The sequence below is a fragment of the Aquarana catesbeiana genome, linkage group LG03 (genome assembly GCF_042186555.1).
Source record: "Aquarana catesbeiana isolate 2022-GZ linkage group LG03, ASM4218655v1, whole genome shotgun sequence".
In the NCBI taxonomy this organism is placed as follows: Eukaryota; Metazoa; Chordata; class Amphibia; order Anura; family Ranidae; genus Aquarana; species Aquarana catesbeiana.
The window spans coordinates 201833614-201858575 of NC_133326.1; the positions used below are offsets into that span (position 1 = coordinate 201833614).

The 24962-nt window shown below is 39.0% G+C and overlaps 1 protein-coding gene across 2 annotated transcripts in view; it reads left to right on the plus strand.

The window, feature by feature from the left end:
* The window catches only part of TBC1D22A (TBC1 domain family member 22A), a 919143-nt gene extending 894631 nt beyond the window's left edge, over window positions 1–24512 (plus strand). For both annotated transcript variants that reach the window (XM_073619716.1, XM_073619714.1), the window contains one exon: window positions 18878–24512. In XM_073619716.1, the coding sequence (XP_073475817.1) occupies window positions 18878–19006 (129 nt within the window). In that variant the 3' untranslated portion in view covers window positions 19007–24512. The remainder of the gene's footprint in view (window positions 1–18877) is intronic.
* The last annotated feature ends 450 nt before the right edge of the window (window positions 24513–24962 follow it).

Here is a 24962-nt window from a genome sequence, read left to right on the forward strand (position 1 = left end):
AACGATTCCTCACTGAGCAAAGCTGAGCCCGTACAGGGACACGTCCGTGTAAAATGGGCCTTTCTGTGCATTGCTTGAAATCTGTTGAACTAGTGCTTTTTTAAACATTGGCCTGGCACCCAAATTAGGTCATGAAGATTATTGTGATGGGTCATCACATGACTGTGTAGTAAAGTAGCCTAGTTTGTCTAAGCACGAAATCCATGGCAAATTAATTATAGCAGTGTGCAAAGGGTCCATCCAGAATTTGAAATGATATCACATGTTATCTTTTATCATATGTTTTAAATTGTATTCTATCACTATCTGAGGTGTATAGAGACATAAGCACATGTGGGGCTGGGGACAGAGGGAATTACACAGGTAAGGTTGTGAAGTAAAGAGACTTATTTCTCTCATCTAAAAGAAATAGTAAAGATAGTCCACAATGTGTTTTTTGGCCATTGTAATTTTTTTGTTTGTCTTTGCTGACATCTTGGTAATAATTCTTCTTGGGTCCCACTCCTGGTGGCTGCATAGTTTGTGTATATCTGACAAGCCGACTTCTGGCTATCAGTTGGAAGAAGTGCTGGGCCTCTGCAGCTGCCGGATTACTTCCGCACACCCCTGTTAAGAGGCCCCCCTAGGCTCACATTTGTCAGGTACCTGGGGCTCCGCTTGCCCATCTGCGGGCCTGGGACCTGCATGGAAGGGGTCACTAGGTAGAAGGGAGGGAGCTGAGTGGACATACATGTGCTCTCATCCCCTTCTTCTTGCTGACCCGGAAGCAACATGTATGCTGCCACTTCTGGGTCCCCCAGCATGGCCGGGAGACAATCTAATGCAGTGCAAGATGTACTGCATTAAATTTAGTGGAGTACAGGGGAGATATCCGGGGTCTTTGAGACCCCGGGTGTCTCATTCAAGAGAATCTGTCATCAAAAAATCATTGCACAGGAGACTTTTTGGTCCCCTATGTAATGAAAAAAAGTTTCGTAAAAAAAAAAAGTAATTGAAAAAATAAAGTTACACCCAAGCACATAAAATTCCTACCCAAATTTTTTTTGAGGCTCCCCGCATCCACGCACATAACAAACGTAAACACAGTCATCTGGGGCACCTATGCATGAAACGTCATTTGCGATGCACATGTCACATATTGCTGTACACGTCCGTGTGAGAGCGATATTTCTAGTACCAGACCTCTTCCCTAATGCTAAAATGATGACCTATAGGGGCACTAAAAAAGTGTTACAGATGGAAAATATAGGGTACTGAAGTTTGTTGTCATTTCAATGCGCACGGAAATTTAAGGTTTGACATGTTGGAGCATCTATTTATTTTGTGAAACCTCATCTTTTATTTTTTACCAAAAATTTTTATTACATTTGTGTGCCCTAAAATTAGCTTTAATGTATTTTTTCCTAGAAATTTCTGGTAATATAAAAAATTCAAACTACCACTTTTTTATTCAAGGTGTCTGCTTTCATAAAATATATAATAGTTTTGGGGTTTTATGCAATCTTTAGGCCTAAATGCAACAAGCAAAAGGCAAAAACCCAAGTGACAAAGTAGTAAGGCTAAAGATTAGTATCAATCTAACGCACTTCAAGGGACAAATCAGAGCACAGCTTGTCTGTGTGCCACATCACCATTCAAAAGATCTCCAACCAATATACCCCCCACAAGAGCAGGGGGAGGAGTGGGGGGTACCATTACACAAACAAAAGTAATCACCCAGAGCCAAGGTATGATAAGTAAATAGATCAATTCAATAAATGCACTCAAATGTAGCTTGATATCATACCTGCAATACTAGACTCCTGTAAAAAACGTTGTCAACGGTCCCATACACATAGTAAAAGCCAATGTTCTGTATAGAGTACTGCATAAAGTATTTCCCTATGGTGCAAGTACTGTACCTGACTGCGAGATTGTGAGCTGCACAATGACCTATATAGGCGGTGACCCCACCCCTTTATGGCGTCGCAGTCCCAGCATGCGCAGGGAAAGAGCATTGTGTCAACATTGGAAGAAGAGAAGAGGGGAGAAGACGGCGCAGAAGACCGGGCCACCGCTAGCAAAAGAGCGGCAGAAGATAGCGGAGGAGCCCGGCAGAAGAATCGGACACCGGGAGAAGAGGCCGAACACCGGGAGAAGAACCGGACACCGGGAGAAGAGGACAGAGAGAGCGGAGAAGTTGGAAGAAGACCCCCGGAGCTGCTTAATAAATTACTTTAAAAACCTGTGTAGTGTGTTTTATTTATTGACACTTTTTTTCCCTAGGTGAATGGGTAAGGGTACAATGTACCCCTACTCATTCACATAGGGTGGGGGGCCGGGATCTGGGGGCTCCCTTATTAAAGGGGGCTCCCGGATTCCGATAAGCTCCGTGCCCGCAGACCCCGACAACCAACGGCCAGGGTTGTCGGGAAGAGGCCCTTGTCCTCATCAACATGGGGACAAGGTGCTTTGGGGGAGGGGGGCCGCAGGGCATGCGGCCTGGTACGGTTCAGGAGGGGGGGGGCACTCGCTCGTCCCCACCCCCTTTCCTGACAGGCCGGGCTGCATGCTCGGATAAGGGTCTGGTATGGATTTTGGGGGGACCCCCACGCCGATTTTTCGATAACAACGGCGAGATTGACACAATATCGCGGTTTCCTACTGTATATACAGTATCTCACAAAAGTGAACACACCCCTCATATTTTTGTAAATATTTTATTATATCTTTTCATGTGACAACACTGAAGAAATTACACTTTTCTACATTGTAAAGCAGTGAGTGTTCTGCTTTTATAACAGTGTAAATTTGCTGTCCCCTCAAAATAACTCAACACACAGCCATTAATGTCGAACCCACTGGCAACAAAAGTAAGTACACCCCTAAGTGAAAATGTCCAAATTGGATCCAATTAGCCATTTTCCCTCCCCAGTGTCATGTGACTTGTTAGTGTTACATGGTCTCAGGTGTGAATGGGGAGCAGGTGTGTTAAATTTGGTGTTATCGCTCTCACTCTCTCATACTGGTCACTGGAAGTTCAACATGGCGCCTCATAGGAAAGAACTCTCTGAGGATCTGAAAAAAAAAGAATTGTTGCTCTACATAAATATGACCTAGGCTATAAGAAGATTGCCAAGACCCTGAAACTGAGCTGCAGCATGGTGGCCAAGACCATACAGTAGTTTAACAGTACATTTTCCACTCAGAGCAGGCCTTGCCATAGTCGACCAAAGAAGTTGAGTGTACATGCTCAACATCATATCCAGAGGTTGTCTTTGGGAAATAGATGTATGAGTGCTGCCAGCATTGCTACAGAGGTTGAAGGGGTGGGGGGTCATCCTGTCAGTGCCCGGACCATATGCCGCACACTGCATTAAATTGGTCTACATGGCTGTCGTCCCAGAAGGAAGCCTCTTCTAAAGATGATGCACAAGAAAGCCCGCAAACCGTTTGCTGAAGACAAGCAGACTAAGAACATGGATTACTGGAACCATGTCCTATGGTCTGATGAAATCAGGATAAACTTATTTGGTTCAGATGGCGTCAAGTGTGTGTGGCGGCAACCAGGTGAGGAGTACAAAGACAAGTGTGTCTTGCCTACAGTCAAGCATGGTGGTGGGTGTGTCATGGTCTGGGGCTGCATGAGTGCTGTTGGCACTGGAGAGCTACAGTTCATTGAGGGAACCATGAATGCCAACATGTACTGTGACATACTGAAGCAGAGCATGAACCTCTCCCTTCGGAGACTCGGCTGCACGGCAGTATTCCAACATAACCCCAAACACACCTCCAAGATAACCACTGCCTTGCTAAAGAAGCTGAGGGTAAAGGTGATGGACTGGCCAAGCATATCTCCAGATCTAAACCTTATTGAGCATCTGTGGAGCATCTTCAAATGTAAGGCGGAGGATCGCAAGATCTCTAACATCCACCAGCTCCGTGATGTCATCATGGAGGAGTGGAATAGGACTCCAGTGGCAACCTGTGAAGCTCTGGTGAACTCCATGCCCAAGAGGGTTAAGGCAGTGCTGTAAAATAATGGTGGCCACACAAAATATTGACACTTTGGGCCCAATTTGGACATTTTCACTTAGGGGTGTACTCACTTTTGTTGCCAGCGATTTAGACATTAATGGGTGTGTGTTGAGTTATTTTGAGGGGAATAGCACATTTATACTGTTATACAAGCTGTACACTCACTACTTAACATTGTAGTAAAGTGTCATTTCTTCAGTGTTGTCACATGAAAAGATATAATAAAATATTTACAAAAATGCGAGGGGTGTACTCACTCTTGTGCAATACTGTATATGTGTAGCGAGTTATTGAAGTAATTTATGTGTCATCTTACCATAAATATTTTGTTGTATTCCAGATCCATGGATAAGAGGGATGAATATTTTTAGCTGTAAACTGACAAGTGGCACTATGTCTGCTGGAACGTGTGCAGATGACTGGGGCACACGCCAGTTATCCTATTCCTTGATGATACTGGTCCTGTGACTAATCTAAAGCCCTCCCCTTCCTGTGCTTTGTATTGGATTTCCACATTCTTGGAGAGCATGATAGCCTCCGCACCCAAAGGAGAACCCCCTGCACACCCCCTTATTGGTGAAGTGCATCAAACTTTAGTGTCAAACATTACCGTGACTTCCATTAGCAGCAGAAAAGAAGAAGCCAAAAATGGGACCGGGGACACTGATCCCACAATGAAAACAAAAACATTAAAAACATAAAAGCTATAGCCCTCTAAATTTGTACCAGGGTACAGGAAGAAATAAAAAATAAGGTCATATTGCTGTATAAAAATATTTAAACAAACCATAAAAACTGACTCTGGGAGTCCTACTTCCTTACAATACTGTACAATTGTTTACATTATAGTTCCAAGCAGCTACCCACAGGCTGAAGAGGTGGATCTTGAAATGCAATCTTTTCATAATCTATGAATTTTTGGACCAAGTCTCAAATATGGCTCTTTATAGAATATCAGAGTAAATACAGTGGGGACGGAAAGTATTCAGACCCCCTTACATTTTTCACTTTTTATTATATTGCAGCCATTTGCTAAAATCATTTAAGTTCATTTTTTTCCTCATTAATGTACACACAGCACCCTATATTGGCAGAAAAACACAGAATTGTTTACATTTTTGCAGATTTATTAAAAAAGAAAAACTGAAATATCACATGGTCCTAAGTATTCAGACCCTTTGCTCAGTATTTAGTAGAAGCACCCTTTTGATCTAATACAGCCATGAGTCTTTTTGGGAAAGATACAACAAGTTTTTCACACCTGGATTTGGGGATCCTCTGCCATTCCTCCCTGCAGATCCTCTCCAGTTCTGTCAGGTTGGATGGTAAATGTTGGTGGACAGCCATTTTTAGGTCTCTCCAGAGATGCTCAATTGGGTTTAAATCAGGGCTCTGGCTGGGCCATTCAAGAACAGTCACAGAGTTGTTGTGAAGCCACTCCTTCGTTATTTTAGCTGTGTGCTTAGGGTCATTGTCTTGTTGGAAGGTAAATCTTCGGCCAAGTCTGAGGTCCTGAGCACTGTTTTAATATGGACTCTGATGGACTTATTTTGTATTATTTTTATTATATTTTTGAGTCATTCATGACTAATTTTAGCTTTTGCATTAGTGTATACTTTGTGCTTGGGTATGCACATACATACAGTTATTAAAGCTTGTCAGTGTATTCTTTTATATTTCACAATCAGACCATGACTTGAGGCCAGGGGACAAGATAACAGTACTAACACGGAAGTGCATTGGGCATACCTGTGCATTCACTAACTAATCCAGCAAGGGGTCTGTGGTCTGGATAAGCTCTTCTTATAGTAATCTTCAATTCTTTAAAACTAGTGTGTCCACCAGCAATTGGATTCTCCCAGGAATTAGGCTCCATTCACACCAATGCAGTTTGCATTTGAGCATTTCTGCAGTACTTTTTGCATTTTTTACCACCATTTTACTGCAATTTTGCTGTGTTTTTGCCGCGTTTTGTGTTTTTATTTTTATTTTTTGGGCAAAAAAATGCAAAACGCAAATTGCGACACAATTGCAATAAAAACACACTACATGCTTTTCTGCATCTTCTCCAAAAAGTCCAAAAGTCCCTGACCCTTTCCAAAAACATAGAGGCACAAAGATGTATGTGACCGTGTTCTGAAGGAATGTTAAAATAATGTCCTGCGTTTCTGCAAAAAAGCATGAAAAAACGCATTGGTGTGAATGGAGCCTTACCATTAGTCAAACAGCGTGCTATCTCTCGACCCGTAGCACTACCAGAATCTGGAGTGCAAGATTAAGACTACATGACAGGAACAGAACATAGATAGAAAGTGTACAGACAAGTAATAACAGTTATGCCCCGTACACACGGTCGGACTTTGTTCGGACATTCCGACAACAAAATCCTAGGATTTTTTCCGACGGATGTTGGCTCAAACTTGTCTTGCATACACACGGTCACACAAAGTTGTCGGAAAATCCGATCGTTCTAAACGCGGTGACGTAAAACACGTACGTCGGGACTATAAACGGGGCAGTGGCCAATAGCTTTCATCTCTTTATTTATTCTGAGCATGCGTGGCACTTTGTCCGTCGGATTTGTGTACACACGATCGGAATTTCCGACAACGGATTTTGTTGTCGGAAAATTTTATCTCCTGCTCTCCAACTTTGTGTGTCGGAAAATCCGATGGAAAATGTCCGATGGAGCCCACACACGGTCGGAATTTCCGACAACACGCTCCGATCGGACATTTTCCATCGGAAAATCCGACCGTGTGTACGGGGCAATAGACACCAGTCTGGAAACTCTAAGGGCAAACTGGAACTTGGAGGGATAATTAGGTACAGGTCAGGAAAAGTGAAATGAGTTGTGGGAGAGGAACCTAGCTTAAGTGTGGAGAGAGAGAAATATCTCTCATTGCTTATATAGGTTTGCTTTTCTCTAGATTTTTGATCTCTTAGATCAGCAAAATGTTTCACGCACTTTGTGGTTCAAGGGCTTACCTGATTGGATATAAGTTGAATGGACTGTTTAGATTGGCACCCACACTAAACAGTGTATTGATAAGAGACAGTGAAAGGGATGCTACTAAGTTTTTTTTGTTTTTTCCTTTTTTTTTTTTTTTTTTTTGGACAGGTAGTAAGAATCCACTCAACAGTTCAGTTTTAACTGCAATCAGCATCATTGTTTTTTAATCAGCAAATGAACACAAGCAGTTAAGTAATAAGCAATGTTTCCACAAAAAATAAAATAAAACATAAAGCACAAAATACATTTTAGCCTGTGCAGAACTTACTGGACAGTTATGTTCCGCTCATCCTGAGCCCAGTTGCTTTTTACCTACTAGATTGCCACCACAACTGTAGCATAATTAGGCCTGATTAAGCTGACTTCTCAAGAAACCCAGCAGCGCAAATAACACGCTTCTATAGCTAAACTGGGTTTCCCAGAGCTTTTCTTGCAATGGTTATTGGTACGTTTTGGTGATCCATCAGAGCAAATATAATCTAAATGTAACTGGTTTGTGGCTGCAGCATAGATTGGTGGCTAAATGTACTGGCATAGGTGTGCGCAGCCTATTGTATTAGGGTGTGCACCTCAAAGCTCCAACATATATGCCTTTGTGACATATTAACTGGCTTCTTCCCCACTCGCCATCCTAAAACAATGGGGGTGGGGGGGGCAGGTGAGCACACAGGGGGACCTGAGCAGCAGAAAGAAAAGGAACTGGGACAAGAGGGGTGGCATACATTGGTACCAATCCCCTGTATTTTCCTCCCTTGGCAGCTGAATATCGGCATGAGGAAGAGGAGGAGAAGCCTACTTTCAGCTGCTGCAGAAGAAAATACAGACCGGTCCCTTATGTTCCACTCCAGCCACCTGTCCAGGTTCCACACGCCTATGTGTACTGGCATAATCTAGTCACATCTCTGCAGGCCACTGAGTTACTTAAAAGAGGAGCAGAGAGTGCACTGCAAATACGCTTTTACACAGAGCTCCATTCCCCAGATGGAAGGAGAAATCCTTATATATTATTATAGGCATTCAACTTTGGAAAACCCACACAAGCACAGGGTGAACATGCAAACTTTATGTAGATAGCGTCCTGGCCAATTTTCAAACCAAGTCCCAGTGCTGCAAGGCAGGAACATTAACCACTAAGCCACTGTGCTACACATCCATTTAGGAATTGATCAGTGCAGTATATGTGTACCTTTTAAATCAGTGTAGTAGAGAAAAAGGTGTGAATAAAGATTTAGGATTCCATCAATATTTGATTGATGCCCTTTGTATATACATACTGTATCTCCGCTTTGTATCGTAGGCTCGCAGTGACTGGCTAGGGAACAAACATACTGTGTGATTGTTTCTTTCCCAGTTTTTGGTCAGCCTTTATAGTGTTTGCAGTCTTCAGCTGGCTGTAGACATAAATTGATTTTCAAATCCCCTATCAGTTGAGTTTGTCAAGGGTTATCTTGTGAGTATGGTCTATTGTTTGTTGTTGAAGCAGCTACAAAAACAACATTAAAGCCAACTTTCACAATGGAATAGTTGTGTTGGAATTGCATACAAGATTCCGCTGCAAATGTTAAAAAATTAAACATTGTATATAGCATGGACAGTTGTGACAAGTAGATGAATTATTGTCAAGTTGCAAAAAAGCCTTGGACCATATCCTTAGCCTGTGGTCAGTGCCCACAATTAATCTATAACTATGTCTAGTTTACATTGGATGTGTAAATGTCAATTGGTTTCCTAGCAAATGGCTATTTTATATGGTATGTTGTTATAAATTTACATTTTTTTGTGGGTTTGGTATTAACTTGTCATTACACTTTAGCCTCAGAACTATATTACAAACTACTACTATAGGGCAACATAGCCTCAGCATTCTTTGTGGGTCAGTGCACTTGTTAGAAGGTCTATGTATGTGTTAGAACAGTATGAAGTTATGCTGTTACTAATTAGCTGTCAGCATTAAAATTCTAATTTACTGAATTAAACTGCATATATCAACAGGCAGCAGCATGTAATTAGTATGTTTTATGGGAATGAAACAGCAATAGGAGCTGACAGATTTAGAAAGCATTTATACATGTCAGGATTTGCAAATCTTATTAAGAATTTAAAAATTGTGGTCTGATAAATATACTAGAATAAATCCGAGAGCAATGCAATTGCAAATGTAGGAAGGAGCTAGTTTACCTTAATGTTATATTGCAGACAGTTTGTTCCAGTTTCTGCCAAAACCTGTTTTTCTCTTTGTTTAAAAGCTTTAGGCTCAGTTCACACCTATGTGTTTTTTTTAAATGCGTTTTGCAGAAACGCACTACAGTCAGTTTAACATGGTTTCCTATGGGACACATTCACATATATTCTTTTTACAACTGCTGTGTTTTTGGTAAGGGTCAAAGACTTCTTTAACCACTTAAGGACCAGCCTCGTTTTGGATTTTAGGTGTTTACATGTTTAAAACAGGTTTTTTTTTGCTAGAAAATTACTTAGAACCCCCCAAACATTATATATGGTTTTTCTTATAACACCCTAGAGAATAAAATGGCGGTCGTTGCAATACTTTTTTTTGCACCGTATTTGCGCAGCGGTCTTAAAAACGCACTTTTTTTGGAAAAAAATCACTTTTTTGAATAAAAAAATAAGACAACAGTGAAGTTAGCCCAATTTTTTTTATATTGTGAAATATAATGTTATGCCAAGTAAATTGATACCCAACATGTCACGCTTGAAAATTGCGCCCGCTCGTGGAATGGCATCAAACTTTTACCCTCAAAAATCTCCATAGGTGATGTTTAAAAAAATCCTACAGGTTGCATATTTTGCGGTACAGAGGAGGTCTAGGGCTAGAATTATTGCTCTTGCTCTACCGGTTGCGGTGATACCTCACATGTGTGGTTTGACTACCGTTTTCATATGCAGGCGCTACTCGCGTATGCGTTCACTTCTGCGCGCGAGCTCGTCGGGACGGGGGGTTTTTTACATTTTTTTTTATTTTTATTATTTATTTTACAATATTTTAATGACATTGAAAAAATGTGCCTTTAAGAGGCATGGACGGAAGTGACGTTTTGACGTCGCTTCCGCCCAGCAGTGTCATGGAGATGAGTGGGCGCCATCTTAGCCTCACTCGTCTCCAGGCACAGGACGGAGACAGATGCAATCGCCTCCGCCGCTACCGACGCCTCTGGTAAGCGGCGGAGGGCACCGGATCGCGGCGGGAGGCCCTCTCCTGCCACCGATAAAAGTGATCTTGCGGCGAATCTGCCGCAGGGACCACTTTTATCTGAAAGCCGGCCGCCGCACGAAAACGGGGATACTGGGATTTTGGCAGCTAGCTGCTGCCATACAATGATATCCCCGTTCAAAGTTTGGATGTACATCGTGCGGCGGTCGGTAAGTGGTTAAAAGCAAAACTGTGTATTTTTGGTTCAATGGACTACAATGGAGAAGCTCCAAAAAGCATGTTGTGCATTTTTGCAGCGATATTACCACAATTTTACTGTGATTTGTGTCTTTTAATCCACTCAACAACAAATTGTCCAACAAAAAAAAGCATAAAAATGCAAAACGCGTAAAAAAAGCATCAAAAACACGTGCAAAAAATGCACAGCAAAAACCACTGCAGAAATGGACCAAAGCAAACTACATAGGTATGAACCCATCCTTACCTAGGTTTGCTTGACTTATCTAACATTGGTCATTCATTTGCACCATACATTTGAGACAGCTGTAAATTTCTCCAGTGGTAGGAGCAAGGGGTAAATCTTGACCAACAATATGAATATTTGTGGTTTGAAATCCTTTTTGCCAGCATGTCTGATATGCAGTAAAATAAATATATAGATAGGGAGCGAGTAGGGCCAAGTTACAGGTTTCCTCCATAAGGAGCAAAGAGGAAGCCATTTGCAAAATTACAGAAGAAATCCATCAATTATCTCTGAAAAGGACAGCGGGAGACAAGTGTAAAATGTTTATTGCCTTCATGTTTTCTTTTATGTGATACAGCTCTTGTAAAATGGACCAGAGCACAACAGTACAGTTGGTTCAATGCTTGTGGTCCGTGCTCATTCTACTTCTGGCTTCTTTTTTCCGATGCTTTGCCCTCTCCAAGCAGCAAATTTGCAAAATGAGTTCTGGCCTAGTGCAACAGTTGAATAATGTTTTTCTATGTAATAAAGACTTCATAATCGCCACCACATCTTTACCTGTTTTTATTTTTCTTTGTATGTTAGACTTTATGTATATTTATATATTAACCACTTGACCTCTGGATGGTTTTACCCCCTTCATGACAAACAATTTTTTGCTATTTAGCACTGCTGTAATTTAACTGACAATTGTGCGGTCATGCAACACTGTACAAAAAAGTTTATTTAATTTTTTTTCACAGAAATAGAGCTTTCTTTTGGTGGTATTTGATTACCACTGGGTTTATTCATTTTTATTATATAAACTAAAACTAAAAAGACCAAAATTAAAAAAAAAATAAAATCAACAATATTTTCTGCTTTCCGTTAAAAAAACATATCCAATAAGAAAAAAACATTTTTTGTAAATTTAGTATCTGGGAGGGTCACTAACTGACACTGATGTCGCTAGTGACACTAATATTGTGATCAGTAATAATACTGTACACTGACACTGTACTAATGACACTGGCTGGAAGGGTTTAACTGTGTGCCTAACAAATGGGATTTCTGCCCACCCTACTGACTGGCTGACGAATTTGTGTTTTACAAGGTGTTGTAGGTCTTTATATGTCAGGACAAGCTTATAGGTCTCTAACTGCTTTTGAGGGACTGTGTAGTCTCTCTCAGATCCCTCGTCACATGCTGTTGTTGATTTATAAAGAAATCCTTTCCCATACACATGGTGCATTACCCACTTAAGGCTGTGGTCTGGGAATTTGGAGATGGAGATTTCTCTAGGGGATTGACACACCTCATTTACCTTTATGCACAAATCTTCAATCCCCTGCTATGCGCAAGAAAAAAATGATAAATTACTCTTCCGCTAGTATAAAGACCCAGTCTCTATCAACTGGATCCACCTGACCTCCACCGATACATGTTGGCGCTGTCACCAAGAGAGAGGAACATATTTACATGTTTGGTGGGAATGTGCCTGACTCTGTCCCATTTGGAAACTGATTTTTCAGATCTACAATGAGATTTATGATGAATCTCTCATCCCCTCCTCGCCCTTTTATCTGTCCTTCCAGGCTCGGCCAAATCTCAGAAAACAAATCTCCTCAGATTTTTTTCTTTTGGCTGCACGCCAGCTTATTATTACTACATTTTGGAAAACCGACGTTCCCCCCCCCCCTTCTAAACATGTTGGTAGATACCCTTAACAACTTCATGCTTATGGAAGAGATGCAGGTAAGGGAAATGGACCTATGGGAAAAAACATTTTGTGGTATGTGTGGCTCCATTATTCCTCTTCCAACAAATTTAGGAGATTTCTTGCATGAACTGGCAATGTTTTGATACAATGCTTCTGTGGACCTCTCTATACGATATGGACCCATATTCTCCAGAAATACATCAGCTGGGACTGTCCTTTACTGTGATGCTGCAGTCTTTACATACGTTATGGTTTGATAATAATGGATTCTGTAGCCAACGTTCCATTCCTTTTTTCCTTTCTTTCTACTCTTTCCTCCTCCTACTCTGTGCTCTTTCTCTTCGTTTATTATTTGTTTACTCACCTGCCATAACATCGACTTGTTATATTGTCAATTATGGCACCATTTTGAGTCATTTTGACATTTGTTACCCCTTTTTTCCTTCCCTTTTACTATTTTCTGTACCCCTTAATGTGACAGATCTAGCTGTTATTTCTCCCTGAAACAGCCAGATCGCTTATCTGTGTACAGAGCCCTATGTGTATGTAAACACAGGACTCTGTGCTGTTTTGGCTACAGCCAATAAATAGGTCTCAGCCATAAATCATTGGCCGAGACCTGTTGAAAAAATCCCACTGTAGCCAGTGACATTGTGGATTAGTAGGGGGTGTGCACATGCGCACACCCAACCCACAGCAGACTGAATGATGTACATGTACATGATCCAGCCTGCCCACAGTGATGTACTGTGGGCGGACAGGAAGTAGTTAAAACATCTCTACAAACGCAAGTCTGTAAGAATTTCTAATAATGTTTTTATTATCTTGTTATATATCAAGGGGCATTTTTATACAAAGGTGTAACTTTTTGGTTTGAATATTTATGCATCAGTGACATCTGGTTATGAAGATGACCTAACCCAAAATGCTAGACAAATGATGATGGTTTTTTTCTGCATTTCTGGGGTCCTATGAAGGAGATAAGATGAGTGCATTATGTACAACTTACCTGCATCTATTAGGTAGAGGTCAGGTAAGTTAGCCATACCCCTGCCATGTTAAATGGATATTCAAGTCCATTGCATGCTTCTATACCAGCTTGAAATTAATCAAACATACAGAAGTAAAGGACCCACTGTTATAACGTGGTTATAACTTAGGATTTTATGTTACCATGCAAAATTTGCCCCAAAATATCTTTTATTTTTTTAGTTAGAGGAAGGTTATTTTAATTTATTATATACAAAAAATCTTGTTATCTGTACAGAATGCCAAGAATTGTCCAACTATTGGTTTAAAAATGATTTAATAAAATGAACATATGTGAATATATGCATAATCTGTCAGATATTGCCAGCACAGTGGAAGCCCAAATCTGTTGCAGATCAACCAGAAGAATACTGAGGGCCCAGTATATCAGGCAGAGACAGTCAGTGTTGCTACATTGTTCTTCCATAATATTAAACACACTTGCATTTTTTTCACATCTGCTCATTCTGTAAATATGGAAAAGTCAGATGAAGATGTGTTTCACATTTTTCTAAGCCAGTAAACCGGGGGGCTTGAATTATGGAGGAAGGCATTTGGTAGTATATATTCTACATTTGTGAGCCTTCTAAGGCATGCAGAGATGAGTAAAACTGTTAACATCATCAGATGGCTCAATGATCGAAGCACACAAGAGTCACTCTACTGTTACTGTTTTTGAATCACAAGTATGTGAAGTCCAGAGAATGCTAAGAATTCAATCTGATTGTTGCTTTACTAAGGTTAGTAGGTCCTGCCAAAGAGATTTCTTTGTCTTTTGCCTTGTCTATAATTGTGGTGGCTGTAAAAGCAGACCTAAATGTACTTAGCGGATTTTATTTTCAGGCTACAGCCTTACTATCTGTGGAGGTCAAACAAATACAATTTTCATCTCTTTAACATTTTATAAGACAGGGGTCTGGACAGTTTCATTCACCCTTTATCTACTGAACTTGGATCCCTAAATTAGATTTTGAAATTGAGTGTGTAGCTTAGTCAGTAAGTTACCATAATGCTGGAGCGCTGCATTCAACCCTAGAACTATAGAGGTCATAGTAATATAAAGCAAAATGAATTGAAAAAGAAACTCTGAAAAGGAGAAAAGTTATTTCTTTTTAGGTTTTAGCAAAGTAAGCATACATCTTAGAAATCATTCAACCACACCACTGATTTATACCTTAAATTAAAGCCCGAACAGCATGCTACATAAAGGTAATATCTTTGGTAGAAGGGTGTTATAACATTTTACATTTAAACAGTATTATTATGACATTTAACACTGTTCCCTTTTAAAAAATAGTGCTATTTATTATGAAATATATTTAATTTATAGACGTTCTAGTAGTGTTGTTATTTATAATGTTAAGGAGGAGGGCACATCTACAGGGGTTAAGCAGTGAGAGCTTTGTGTCACTTTTTAGTTAACTGTAGATCTTCGTTGACAGTTGGATGTGCTGCTTCTAGAAAAAGGGGCAGGAACAGATACTTTGGCAGCTTTGTGAGGTTTGGAGTTCTGGCTGAGGCATTTTGCCTACATTGTTTCTAAGTGCTTATTATTGGAATAAACGTCCTCTTGTAATTTGACATCCTTACTAGGTACAAGGGCATGTGGTGTGTTTTTCTTCAGTAAGTGGAGCTATGACACATCTTTTAAGATGCAGCTTGGATTCTTCATATGGTGTTGGACTTTTATATTACCTTGTATGAACTTTTATTAATTTATTTTTCACTAATTAATTTATCACCAGTTTGTATTTTACTTTATTACAAGTTTGTATTTGTTTTATTCAGAGCAATTCAGAATTATTTCTGCCCATACAATGTAAGGAAAAGGTCAGCTGGCAGTGTCTGTACCACAGACCTGAGTCCATCTTATGCCAATAGCCAGCTGTTATTTTTAAATGCAAACAGTATGGAGGTGCACGGGACTCACAATGGGCCTCAACCACTTCTGCCCCGGAAGGATTTACACCCTTCCTGGCCTGGCCATTTTTTACGATACGGCACTGAGTTACTTTAGCTGACATTTGCGCGGTTGTGCAACGCTGTACCCAAATAAAATTGATGTCCTTTTTGTCCCACAAATAGAGCTTTCTTTTGGTGGTATTTGATCACCTCTGCATTTATTTTTTGCGCTATAAACAAAAAAAGACAGACAATTTTGAAAAAAAAACAATTTTTTTTATTTTCTGCTATAAAACATACCCAATAAAAAAATTTTAAAAATCAGATTTCTTTATCAATTTAGACTAATTGCTATTCTGCTACATATTTTTGGTTAAAAAAAATCCAATAAGCGTACTTTGATTGGTTTGCGCAAAAGTTTACACGTGCATGACCCTTCCAAAGTATGCAGAACTTGTATAGTAAACTTTGGCTTTATAAGTATTGCTATCACTGTTGCTGTGGCTGCAGCCACTACCTGCCGACTAGTGTGAGACAATAATGTAGTTATATAATGCCATTGCTTTTTTGCTCATAACCTGGTAAATTTTCTAGTTCACAGCTGAGTGTAAGCAAAAAGTGAATAGAATGCGACATCTGATCACTGTAACACATAAATCAATGTAAATTAATCATGCTTACAGTTCAAAATAAAGCTACAAGTATAACAGCCTGAAGCAAGTTACAGATGTTTTTATGTCTTGCCATGTCTGCCAGCTCACATTCGTGTTTTGGAGGGGTTTTTTTTTTTTTATTATTCATTCATTTCCAGTCTCATCAAAATTACAGTTTTTAAGCAAGTGCAAATTCTTTGGTATTAGAAAAAAAGTGTATTTAACCACTTCAGCCCCGGAAGATTTTCCCCGATACGGCACTGTGTCACTTTAACTGACAATTGCGTGGTCGTGCGACGCTGTACCCAAACAAAATTGATGTCCTTTCTTTTAGTAGTATTTGATCACCTCTGTGTTTTTCATTTTTTGCGCTATAAACAAAAAAAGACCGACTGAGCAAGAAACTATATTTTTTACTTTTTGCTATACTATCCCCAAAATTTTTTTTAAATTATTTTTTCATCAGTTTAGGCCAAAATGTATTCTTCTACATATTTTTGGTAAAAAAAATCGCAATAAGCGTATATTGATTGGTTTGCGCAAAAGTTATAGCATCTACAAAATAGGGGATGGATTTATGGTGCTTTTTTTTTTACTAGTGATGGTGGCGATCAGCGATTTTTGGCAGGACTGCAACATTAAGGCGGACTGATCGTACACTTTTGACACCATTGACATTTATACAGAGATCAGAGCTAAAAATAGCCACTGATTACTGTATAAATGTCATTGGCAAGGAAGGGGTTAACACAAGGGCGCGATCAAGGGGTTAAATGTGTTCCCTCATGAGTGTTTCTAATTGTGGGGGGATGGAACTGACTGGTATTGCTCTGATATCGCTGTTCCCAATTACTAGGAACAGCAGATCTGTCTCTCCTCTCCTGTCAGAACAGAGATTTGTGTGTTTACATACACAGATCCCTGTTCTGGCTCTCGTGCCCACGATCGCGGGTGGCCAGCAGGCATTGCAGCCACTGGCCACACGCATCGGGTCTCTCACTTTTATCACTTTTATTGCTATTACAAGAAATGTAAATATCGCTTGTAAAAGAGAAATGGCACAACGGGTCCTCTTTATGGAGACATCTGGGGTCTTATCAATAAGACCCCAGATATTTCCTCTCTCTTGGAAAGCATGAGATTAAAAAAAAAAACAATCTCTGCATTCCAGGGGAAAAATGTCAGTGTTTACATCTGCCAAAGCCGGAAGTGGGAAGTGACATACTTTCCAGCCCCCCAGGATCATAGAGATGGCCAGGGACCAATCCTGTTCATGACCAGTTCTATAGTAACCCGGCGATGGCACGAAAGAGCCTGAAGAGGCGCCGTTGGGCAATGGGAGGGGGGACGTCCCTTCCTGCTGCCTCTAAAAGCAATCCAGCAGTCAATCAGCAGCAAGGATGGCTTTTACAAGAGATGGAATTGCCAGCTGAAAAGATAGATACCGGGATGATGCCTGTAGCTGCAGGCATCATCCCGGTATTACCACTTCCATTCCAGGACGACACATGGCATCCTGCAGTCGGGAAGTGGTTAAATATCTTCTTAATGACATTGAAACAGAAGCCAGTAGGATTGTCCAAAGATTAATGAGAACAATCGACATTCCAAGTTGATGACAACTGAGCCAGGAAATATGGATCTTTCTATGGAAGTCCTCAAGAGAATATGCCATAGGGTTACTCAGATCACCAGGCTCCACTTACGATAAAACTAAAAAATCACTTTTGGGTGATGTGTAAAAGAAATATAATTGTGTTACCCAATTAGCACTACTGTCTTTCAGCTCTTTGAACTTGGTTCTGTTCCCACCAAGATCTGCGTGGAGCTTGCTTGTTCTCCAGTTTCCTCCCGCAATTCAAAAAGACATACTGGTGACTTATTTGGTTTCCACCCAAATAGGTCTCAGTGTGTGTGTGCATTTTTATTACCAAGGTAAGGGCATTTGTATGTGAATTGTGGAAATTAAACTGGTAACTGGTTGTTCCCAAATATGTGCTGCAGCCAAAAGAATCAGTGCTATGTAATTTATTGATTTAAAATGTGTTGTCTAACCTAGTGTCCTATGCTACTTGCTTGTTATGATGCTTGGCTTCAAGAGTTTGTCGCTGACCCAGAAAAAGAATTGCAGATCAGAGGTCCTGATTTTCTTACTTGTTCAGTGTTGGTTATTTCTACCTAAAGTGACACTGGAGAAATGAGAAGGCTTTCTCTATTTTGCCAGTGATGTTCATTTTCCTTACCACTGAATGGTAATCATTTACAAATATGTTAGCCTGACAAAATATATGCATCTGAATGGGCAAAACTTACTAGGTTATCACTAGCAATAAATGATTTTCCAAGGCTGTAGCTCTGGCTGATGACATATTGTAAAATGAAATACATACACACGCAGAGGGGATTAATTGTTATAATTTCAGGGTTGATGTATCACATAATATTTATTCCCACAAGTCTATTCCTGCATCCATATTGTGCAAGTGGATGATATTTAATATTCATTATAGATTCTCTTATATTTTTTTTTTAGACGGGGCTTCTTTTTTATGTCTTGTTTGTCATGTTTTTTTTATTGCAAAGCAAACATATTTTACACATACAGAAATATGATGAAATATTTTCAGATCATTGCTATGACAAATTTCACTTCCATATGAACAAATTATTTCTTGGAGTTTTCAGGATAATCTATTTGGCTATAATGTTGTAAATTCAATAAAAGATCATTACACTGCAGTAGTTTTTTTTTTTTTTACTTAGGATGCTGTTGAAGGTTTATCCAATTTTAGAGCATTGGCATGTTTGGGTTTATGTACGAACTAAAAATTAGGCATATATCAACACACATGCTAGGTATGCTCATTCATCAAGGCACTACCTGCACATATGAAAGATTTTTAATATGTACTCTTCATTTGTTTTCCAGGGATTATTGATCCTATTGCAGAATTTGCCAACCGCACACTGGGGGAATGAAGATATCAGCGTCCTCCTGGCTGAAGCCTACAGACTAAAGTTTGCTTTTGCAGATGCCCCCAATCACTACAAGAAATGACCTGATTCAGAGCAGGCAACAATTGAAAACCTCCCTCCTTATTAGTGATTTATATGAATATGTACAATATAAATACTTTTTGTGCTTTTTTATTGCAGTGATATCGTTTTCACAAATTCACAAAATAACAAGGAATCATATCTACAGAGGCTTAGGTGTAAATTCTGATAGACCAGGCCCATTGTATACATGCCACATACCAAAGAAACTTATTTTTCAGAGAATTTACAGGGTAGAACTAAAGGAAAATGGCATCCTCCCATTTCTGGTTCGGCCAATTTATCATGGCAGGTGTTCTGAAAGTTATCTAAATAAGTGCATCAAGTTTGAATTACACTAGTCAGGATTATTCAGATCTTTGTATTTCAAAAATTAGTCATTTGAAATTGTGAAATGTAAATATAGTAAGCATTAAAATCTTTCTAATATATTACTGACGATGCTGCTTGGAAGTTTCTTTCAGTTACCTTGCCCCAGTACTGCTAAATACTAAGTAAAGAAAGTGTATTTCACTTCTACCCATTTAACCTCAGTTCTTTTTGTTAATGTATTTATGGTAGAAACTGAGCTTGTTTCTGTATATGTGGCAAGTTACTATTTGGTATATAGAACTGAAGTCGCCATGACATTAAAAAAAAAAAAATAGGCTTTTATTCTTTGCCTGCTATTTTCCACTGATTTGATTTTTAACTTTAATACATTTAGCACAGATATAACATTTTATTCAGTGGTTTAAATTCAGTTTATTAATTTTTTGTTTGTGATAGTTGACAATTTAGACATATTTAATGCTCCTCTATTCCCTTTTGCCTTTTAACTCATGGCAGTGCATTAAAACCTATAAAATACAACCATGATATATTTTTCTCTGCTATTGTCATTGTGATACGGGTTGATTTACTAAAAACAAATAGGCTGTTCACTTTGCAGGAAAATATTCCTTTTACTTAGTGAATATTGACATTCCAAATAATAACCAATCATGTGCAAGGAAAATATAAACTGTCTTCTTGCTTGCACATAATTGGATGATGGAAGTCAGCAGAGCTTTACCACATTCACTAAGAGAAATTCTCCTTCCAAAATGATCTATTTGCCTGTAGTAAATCAACCCCAGTAGGTATGATGATGCCAAGCAACCGATCAAGAAGAGTTATACAGTGGGTTTATAAAAGAATCACCCCCTTAAAATTAAGCACCTTTTGTTGCTTTGCAGCCTGAAATGAAGACAGACACAGTTTTTGTTTTATCCTGCTGTATTTGCGCAGTGCAACTTCTAACATCCAAGTAAAAGATATAACACCAACATGTCAGAAAAAATAAAAATAAATAAAAAACCCAATCACTGAGTTTGAAAAAGGACCACCCTCTTGTATCAGTATTTTGTTGAACCACCTTTTGCTTTGATTACAGCCTTTATGTCTCTACTAACTTTGTACAACTAGACTTTGCAATATTTACCCACTCTTCTATGGACTACAGTCTTCAAGTCATTCCACAGATTTTCAGTGGGGTTTAAGTCTGGGCTCTGACTAGACCATGTAAGGACATTCACCTTTTTCTCCTTCAACAACTGTGTGGTCATTTTTGCTGTGTGATTTGGGTCATTGTCATGTTGGAAGGTAAACAGCCTTCCCATTGACAACTTTCTGGCCGAGGGCAGCAGATTTTCTAAAGAATTTGATGGTATTTTGCCCCTATTCATTTTTCCTTCTATCCTAACAAGTGCTCCAGTCCACCCCCATAACAGGATATTACCACCTCCATGCTTTGCTGTAGGAATTGTGTTATTTAGATGGTAAGCTGTATTGGATTTCTGTCAGACATATCGTTTGGTGTTTAGGCCAGATAATTCAATTTTAGTCTCATCTGACCATAACCTTTTTCCATGTGGCCTCAGAATCTTCAAGGTGCGTTTTTTGGAAAGCTCAGTCATGACTGCATGCGGCCTTTGTTGAGTGGCTTTTTTTTCTTGCAACCCTCCAATACAAGCCACATTTGTGGGGAATTTGTGATATTGTTGTCACTTGCACAGAATGACCACTCTTTGTCATAAATTCCTGCAACTGCAACAGAGTTGCTGTAGGCCTCTAGCCTCTCTGACCGGTTTCCTTCTGGCTCTCTCTTCCAGTTTGGAGTAACGTTCTGATCCAGGGAGGGTCTTTGTTGTACCAAATACCTTCCACTTCTTAATAATAGATTTCACTGTGCTTCTAGGCATTGATAAAGTCTTTGAAATTTGTTTTGTATCCATCTCCTGAAATGTGCCTATCCCCAACTTTATCCCAGAGATCTTTTGACCGTGCCTTGTCATCCATAGTTGATTGTTTTCTTCAGTTGCAGTAGCATGGACTGAAATGCTCCAGGACAGCTCTTTTCATGCTGAGCTAATCAAAATGACCACAGCTGATCACAGTTGAAAGTCAAATGGCTTTGTGTGCCATTGAAAAGGTGATTAGCTTTACCTTATTGAGTTTACAAGTCATTTTTAGGAGAGGGGTTATCCTATTTCCAACTCAGTGTATCTGTGTTTGATTTTTTATTTTTTCTGACATATTGTTGGTATATCTTTCGCTTGGATGTTATAAGTAAATACAGCTGAATAAAACAAAAAACATGTCTTCATTTCAGGCTGCAAAACAACAGAATGGGATTATTTTAAGGCTGGGATCACACCTATGCGAATTGGATGCTGGTCTCCCCGCATCCAATTCACATGACAGGAGATTGTGAAGATTGTTCACATATCTTCATTGCGGCCGCGGAGCAGCTTGCTCAGGTGTTCTGTGCATCTTTGGCTCTGTTTCAGGGCTGAATTCAGGCAAAAATTCGGCCCTGATTCGTCCCTGAAATGGAAAACAAGGATGCACCGGACCCCTGCTGAGAGCCACATCTGTCGGAGGTGTGAACCCAGCCTCAAGGGGGGTGATTTTTTTCTATACTCACTGTATGTAAACTTTAGCTATTTACACCAATATAGTGGTGTAATATGTCAAATGAGCTGCTTACAAGCTAGACATTGTAATGCTAGGATTTGTTTGCTAAAGACCAGAGCTTGTTTGCTCAATATTGAACATACCTATTACCACGTAGAAACAGAAAATGTTTTTATTATCTTTTTTTTTCATAATATTTCTTAGGTGGTTTAAACAAATATTTATGTTAACTGAAAATCAAACTATTTTGAAATGATGTCCTTAACACTATTATGTCTGTAATTTACTTTTAAAATTGCAGTATTGAAAACTAAAATGATTAGGGAAATCATGGAAAATTTGTATTTGTTATATTTTTGTTGATTTCTTTTGTCTTTAAATAGAGCGAAACATTCTTTAGTAGAATACCATGTATGTAGTATCAGAAAGGAGTTGTCACTAAAGCCAAAACAGTTTCTGGCATTTTCACATATTATCAGCATCTGTTTTTATATTCAGGATTCATCAGAAGTCTACCTATCCTAGTTCCTTGTTAGTAAAGAAGGCACTGAGGCATGAAGCAATGTCAATGAACTTTTAGGCCACCTGCTGAAAAATTTCAGTTCCAACCTCTAAAGGGTTGGCTCAGCTGTGTATTCTCTACAAGAACATAGTCACAGTACGGGCAGAGCCATTTCATCATGGCCTGAACTTGACAAAGGTCTTATGTGTACCTTGAAACATATAAATAGATATAGGTATTGTTATAAGTCTGCATGACATACAGTAAATAAATTGTAAGCCATCTGGTAGCCTACAGGTTGAACAAAACCTTTTCCATTATCCCTGACAACCTCCAAAAGCCGTGTGATATTACATAATTTAATACATTGTTTATAACACCAGCACAAATCTCTAACATTTATTTGATTCATTAATTTCAGTTTGCAACTGAGCTAAAGCCTCTATAGTTTCTATACTTACAGTATATTGAGCCAGATTACAGTGGCCATTTTCAATAATTATTTCCACTGATGAGCATGAAAAAAACGAAATCCAATTATCCCTGCATGTGTCTTAAGCAGTTGTATAGAAACACTTCTATTTTTTGTACTAGTATTATTGTTTATTTAAAATGTAATTATAACTTCGTTTCAACATTTTAAATATGATTCATAGTTAGGGACTTGTACAAAATAAAAATGAATTCTAAATAAAAAAATATTTGTTAGTAAAGACAATATGACTTTGACCAAGCAAAGTTGATGTATCTACACTCTTCAAAAACAAAAATGCAAGTGGCTAAGTCAGTTGTGTTAGATCTGCAGTATTTAAGTGTGGCTGATTTATGAAAAGTGGAGCACAAAAAAAGGTGGTAGTTCCCAAAACATTTAACCTGCTTCCATATTTAATTTTCTAATGTACTTTACAGAATGTTAACACCGGTTTTATTTGTAAGGGCAGCAAACTTATTATCTTTTCCCCTTATTATTTTTAAACATGAATTCGCTCCAGGATACCGAGAATTAAATGATGGCAAATGTTTTGCACTGCCTTCTGAGTAGTGTTTTATATTTGAAGTACTTTGTGTGCATGTAAGACATTGATGTTTGCAAAATGAGGACATTTTGTAAAAGTGTTTCGACCATTACCAGTCTGATTACAAAAAAAAATAGTCATTGCTAATGTGCGCATTCTTAATAAAAATATAGAAATAAGCAAACAACTGTGATGCCTTCACGTTTTGATTCCAAGATATATTTACACGTTTCCATTAGGCTACTCTGTAAGTCGTCCACATTACCTTCAAATGTGCCAAAAATCCCAACAATGATTCATTATTTTGCCCCCCCCCTTTTTAGCCTGTTAAATATGTCAAACATTCTAAATCATTATAATTTTTTGTTTACATATTCGATAAGTAAAAAAAAAATTGTTGGTTCTGCCAGAAATCTTGTAAGCTCATAATTTCATGTGCCTTGCTTCACTGAAATCTCAAGCAGTGTCTGCCTAGTTCAGCTCTTTGAACTGCAGAATACCCCCAAATTAAAGAGATGAGTAGAGATTGGGTGCTCTTTAGTGCGAATACCCTTGCTGTCCTATAATTGACAGTGCTGTCCCCAGTTGCAGGATCACTAGATAAAAATAAAGGAAAAAGAGCTGAGAAAAAGAAAATTTAGACAGCCACCAAATCTACCCTGTTAGCTGCAGTGTATTTATTTTCTGTTCTTGGTTTTAGATGCACTTTAAGTAATGCTTGGCTAGACAGTATTTTATATTTGCCACACATTCTGAAAGAGTGCAGATAATGTGTGACAAGCCCCCTTACCTTCCGGGATCCTACAAAATCAGACTTTTTAATGATAAATGGGTCAGAAAATACTCATCAAAATGTATACATAATTACAAAGACATCCTCTATATACTATTTTTGTTAAACAGCATAGTTTTGTACAGTACTTTTTCCGTGTATTCATATCACATACATTAATGTAAACCCTAATTGGATGACATTTAGCTAAAACATTGAGCCATAAATAATTGCTATTTCTTCTTCCTTTTTTAAAATAAAATACTGTTTTAACCTGTTATTCTTCCGTTGTTTCATCTCAGCACTGCTGGTCTCCTGCAGCCTTTTTGCAGCCACTGCCTATTTGCATGTACTCCATGAACTTATGCACATCATTTCTCAGGGTAGATTTCCTGTTAGTAACAACTTTGGAACAGGACTGGGCATAGTGCATTGGAATGTGAGGGTGACTGTACAGGAGAACAACTGAGTGACAGAGACACAATGTTGTTACTCTGTAACAGGAAGTGCCAGCACAAGGAGCTTTATTGTAGGTGTTATTTTAATCAAAGATGCAAATTTTAAAAGATTAAGTGCTAGTTCACAGCAGATGCAGTGCTCTTTTTTTCTGCATTAAAAATGCATGCACAGGGTTTTCCATGTATTCCAATGGCCATAGTTCACACCAGTGCAATCAGTTCCAGTCAGTTTCCAGTGCAGAAAAAAAAGTAGAACATGCTGCATTTTTTCT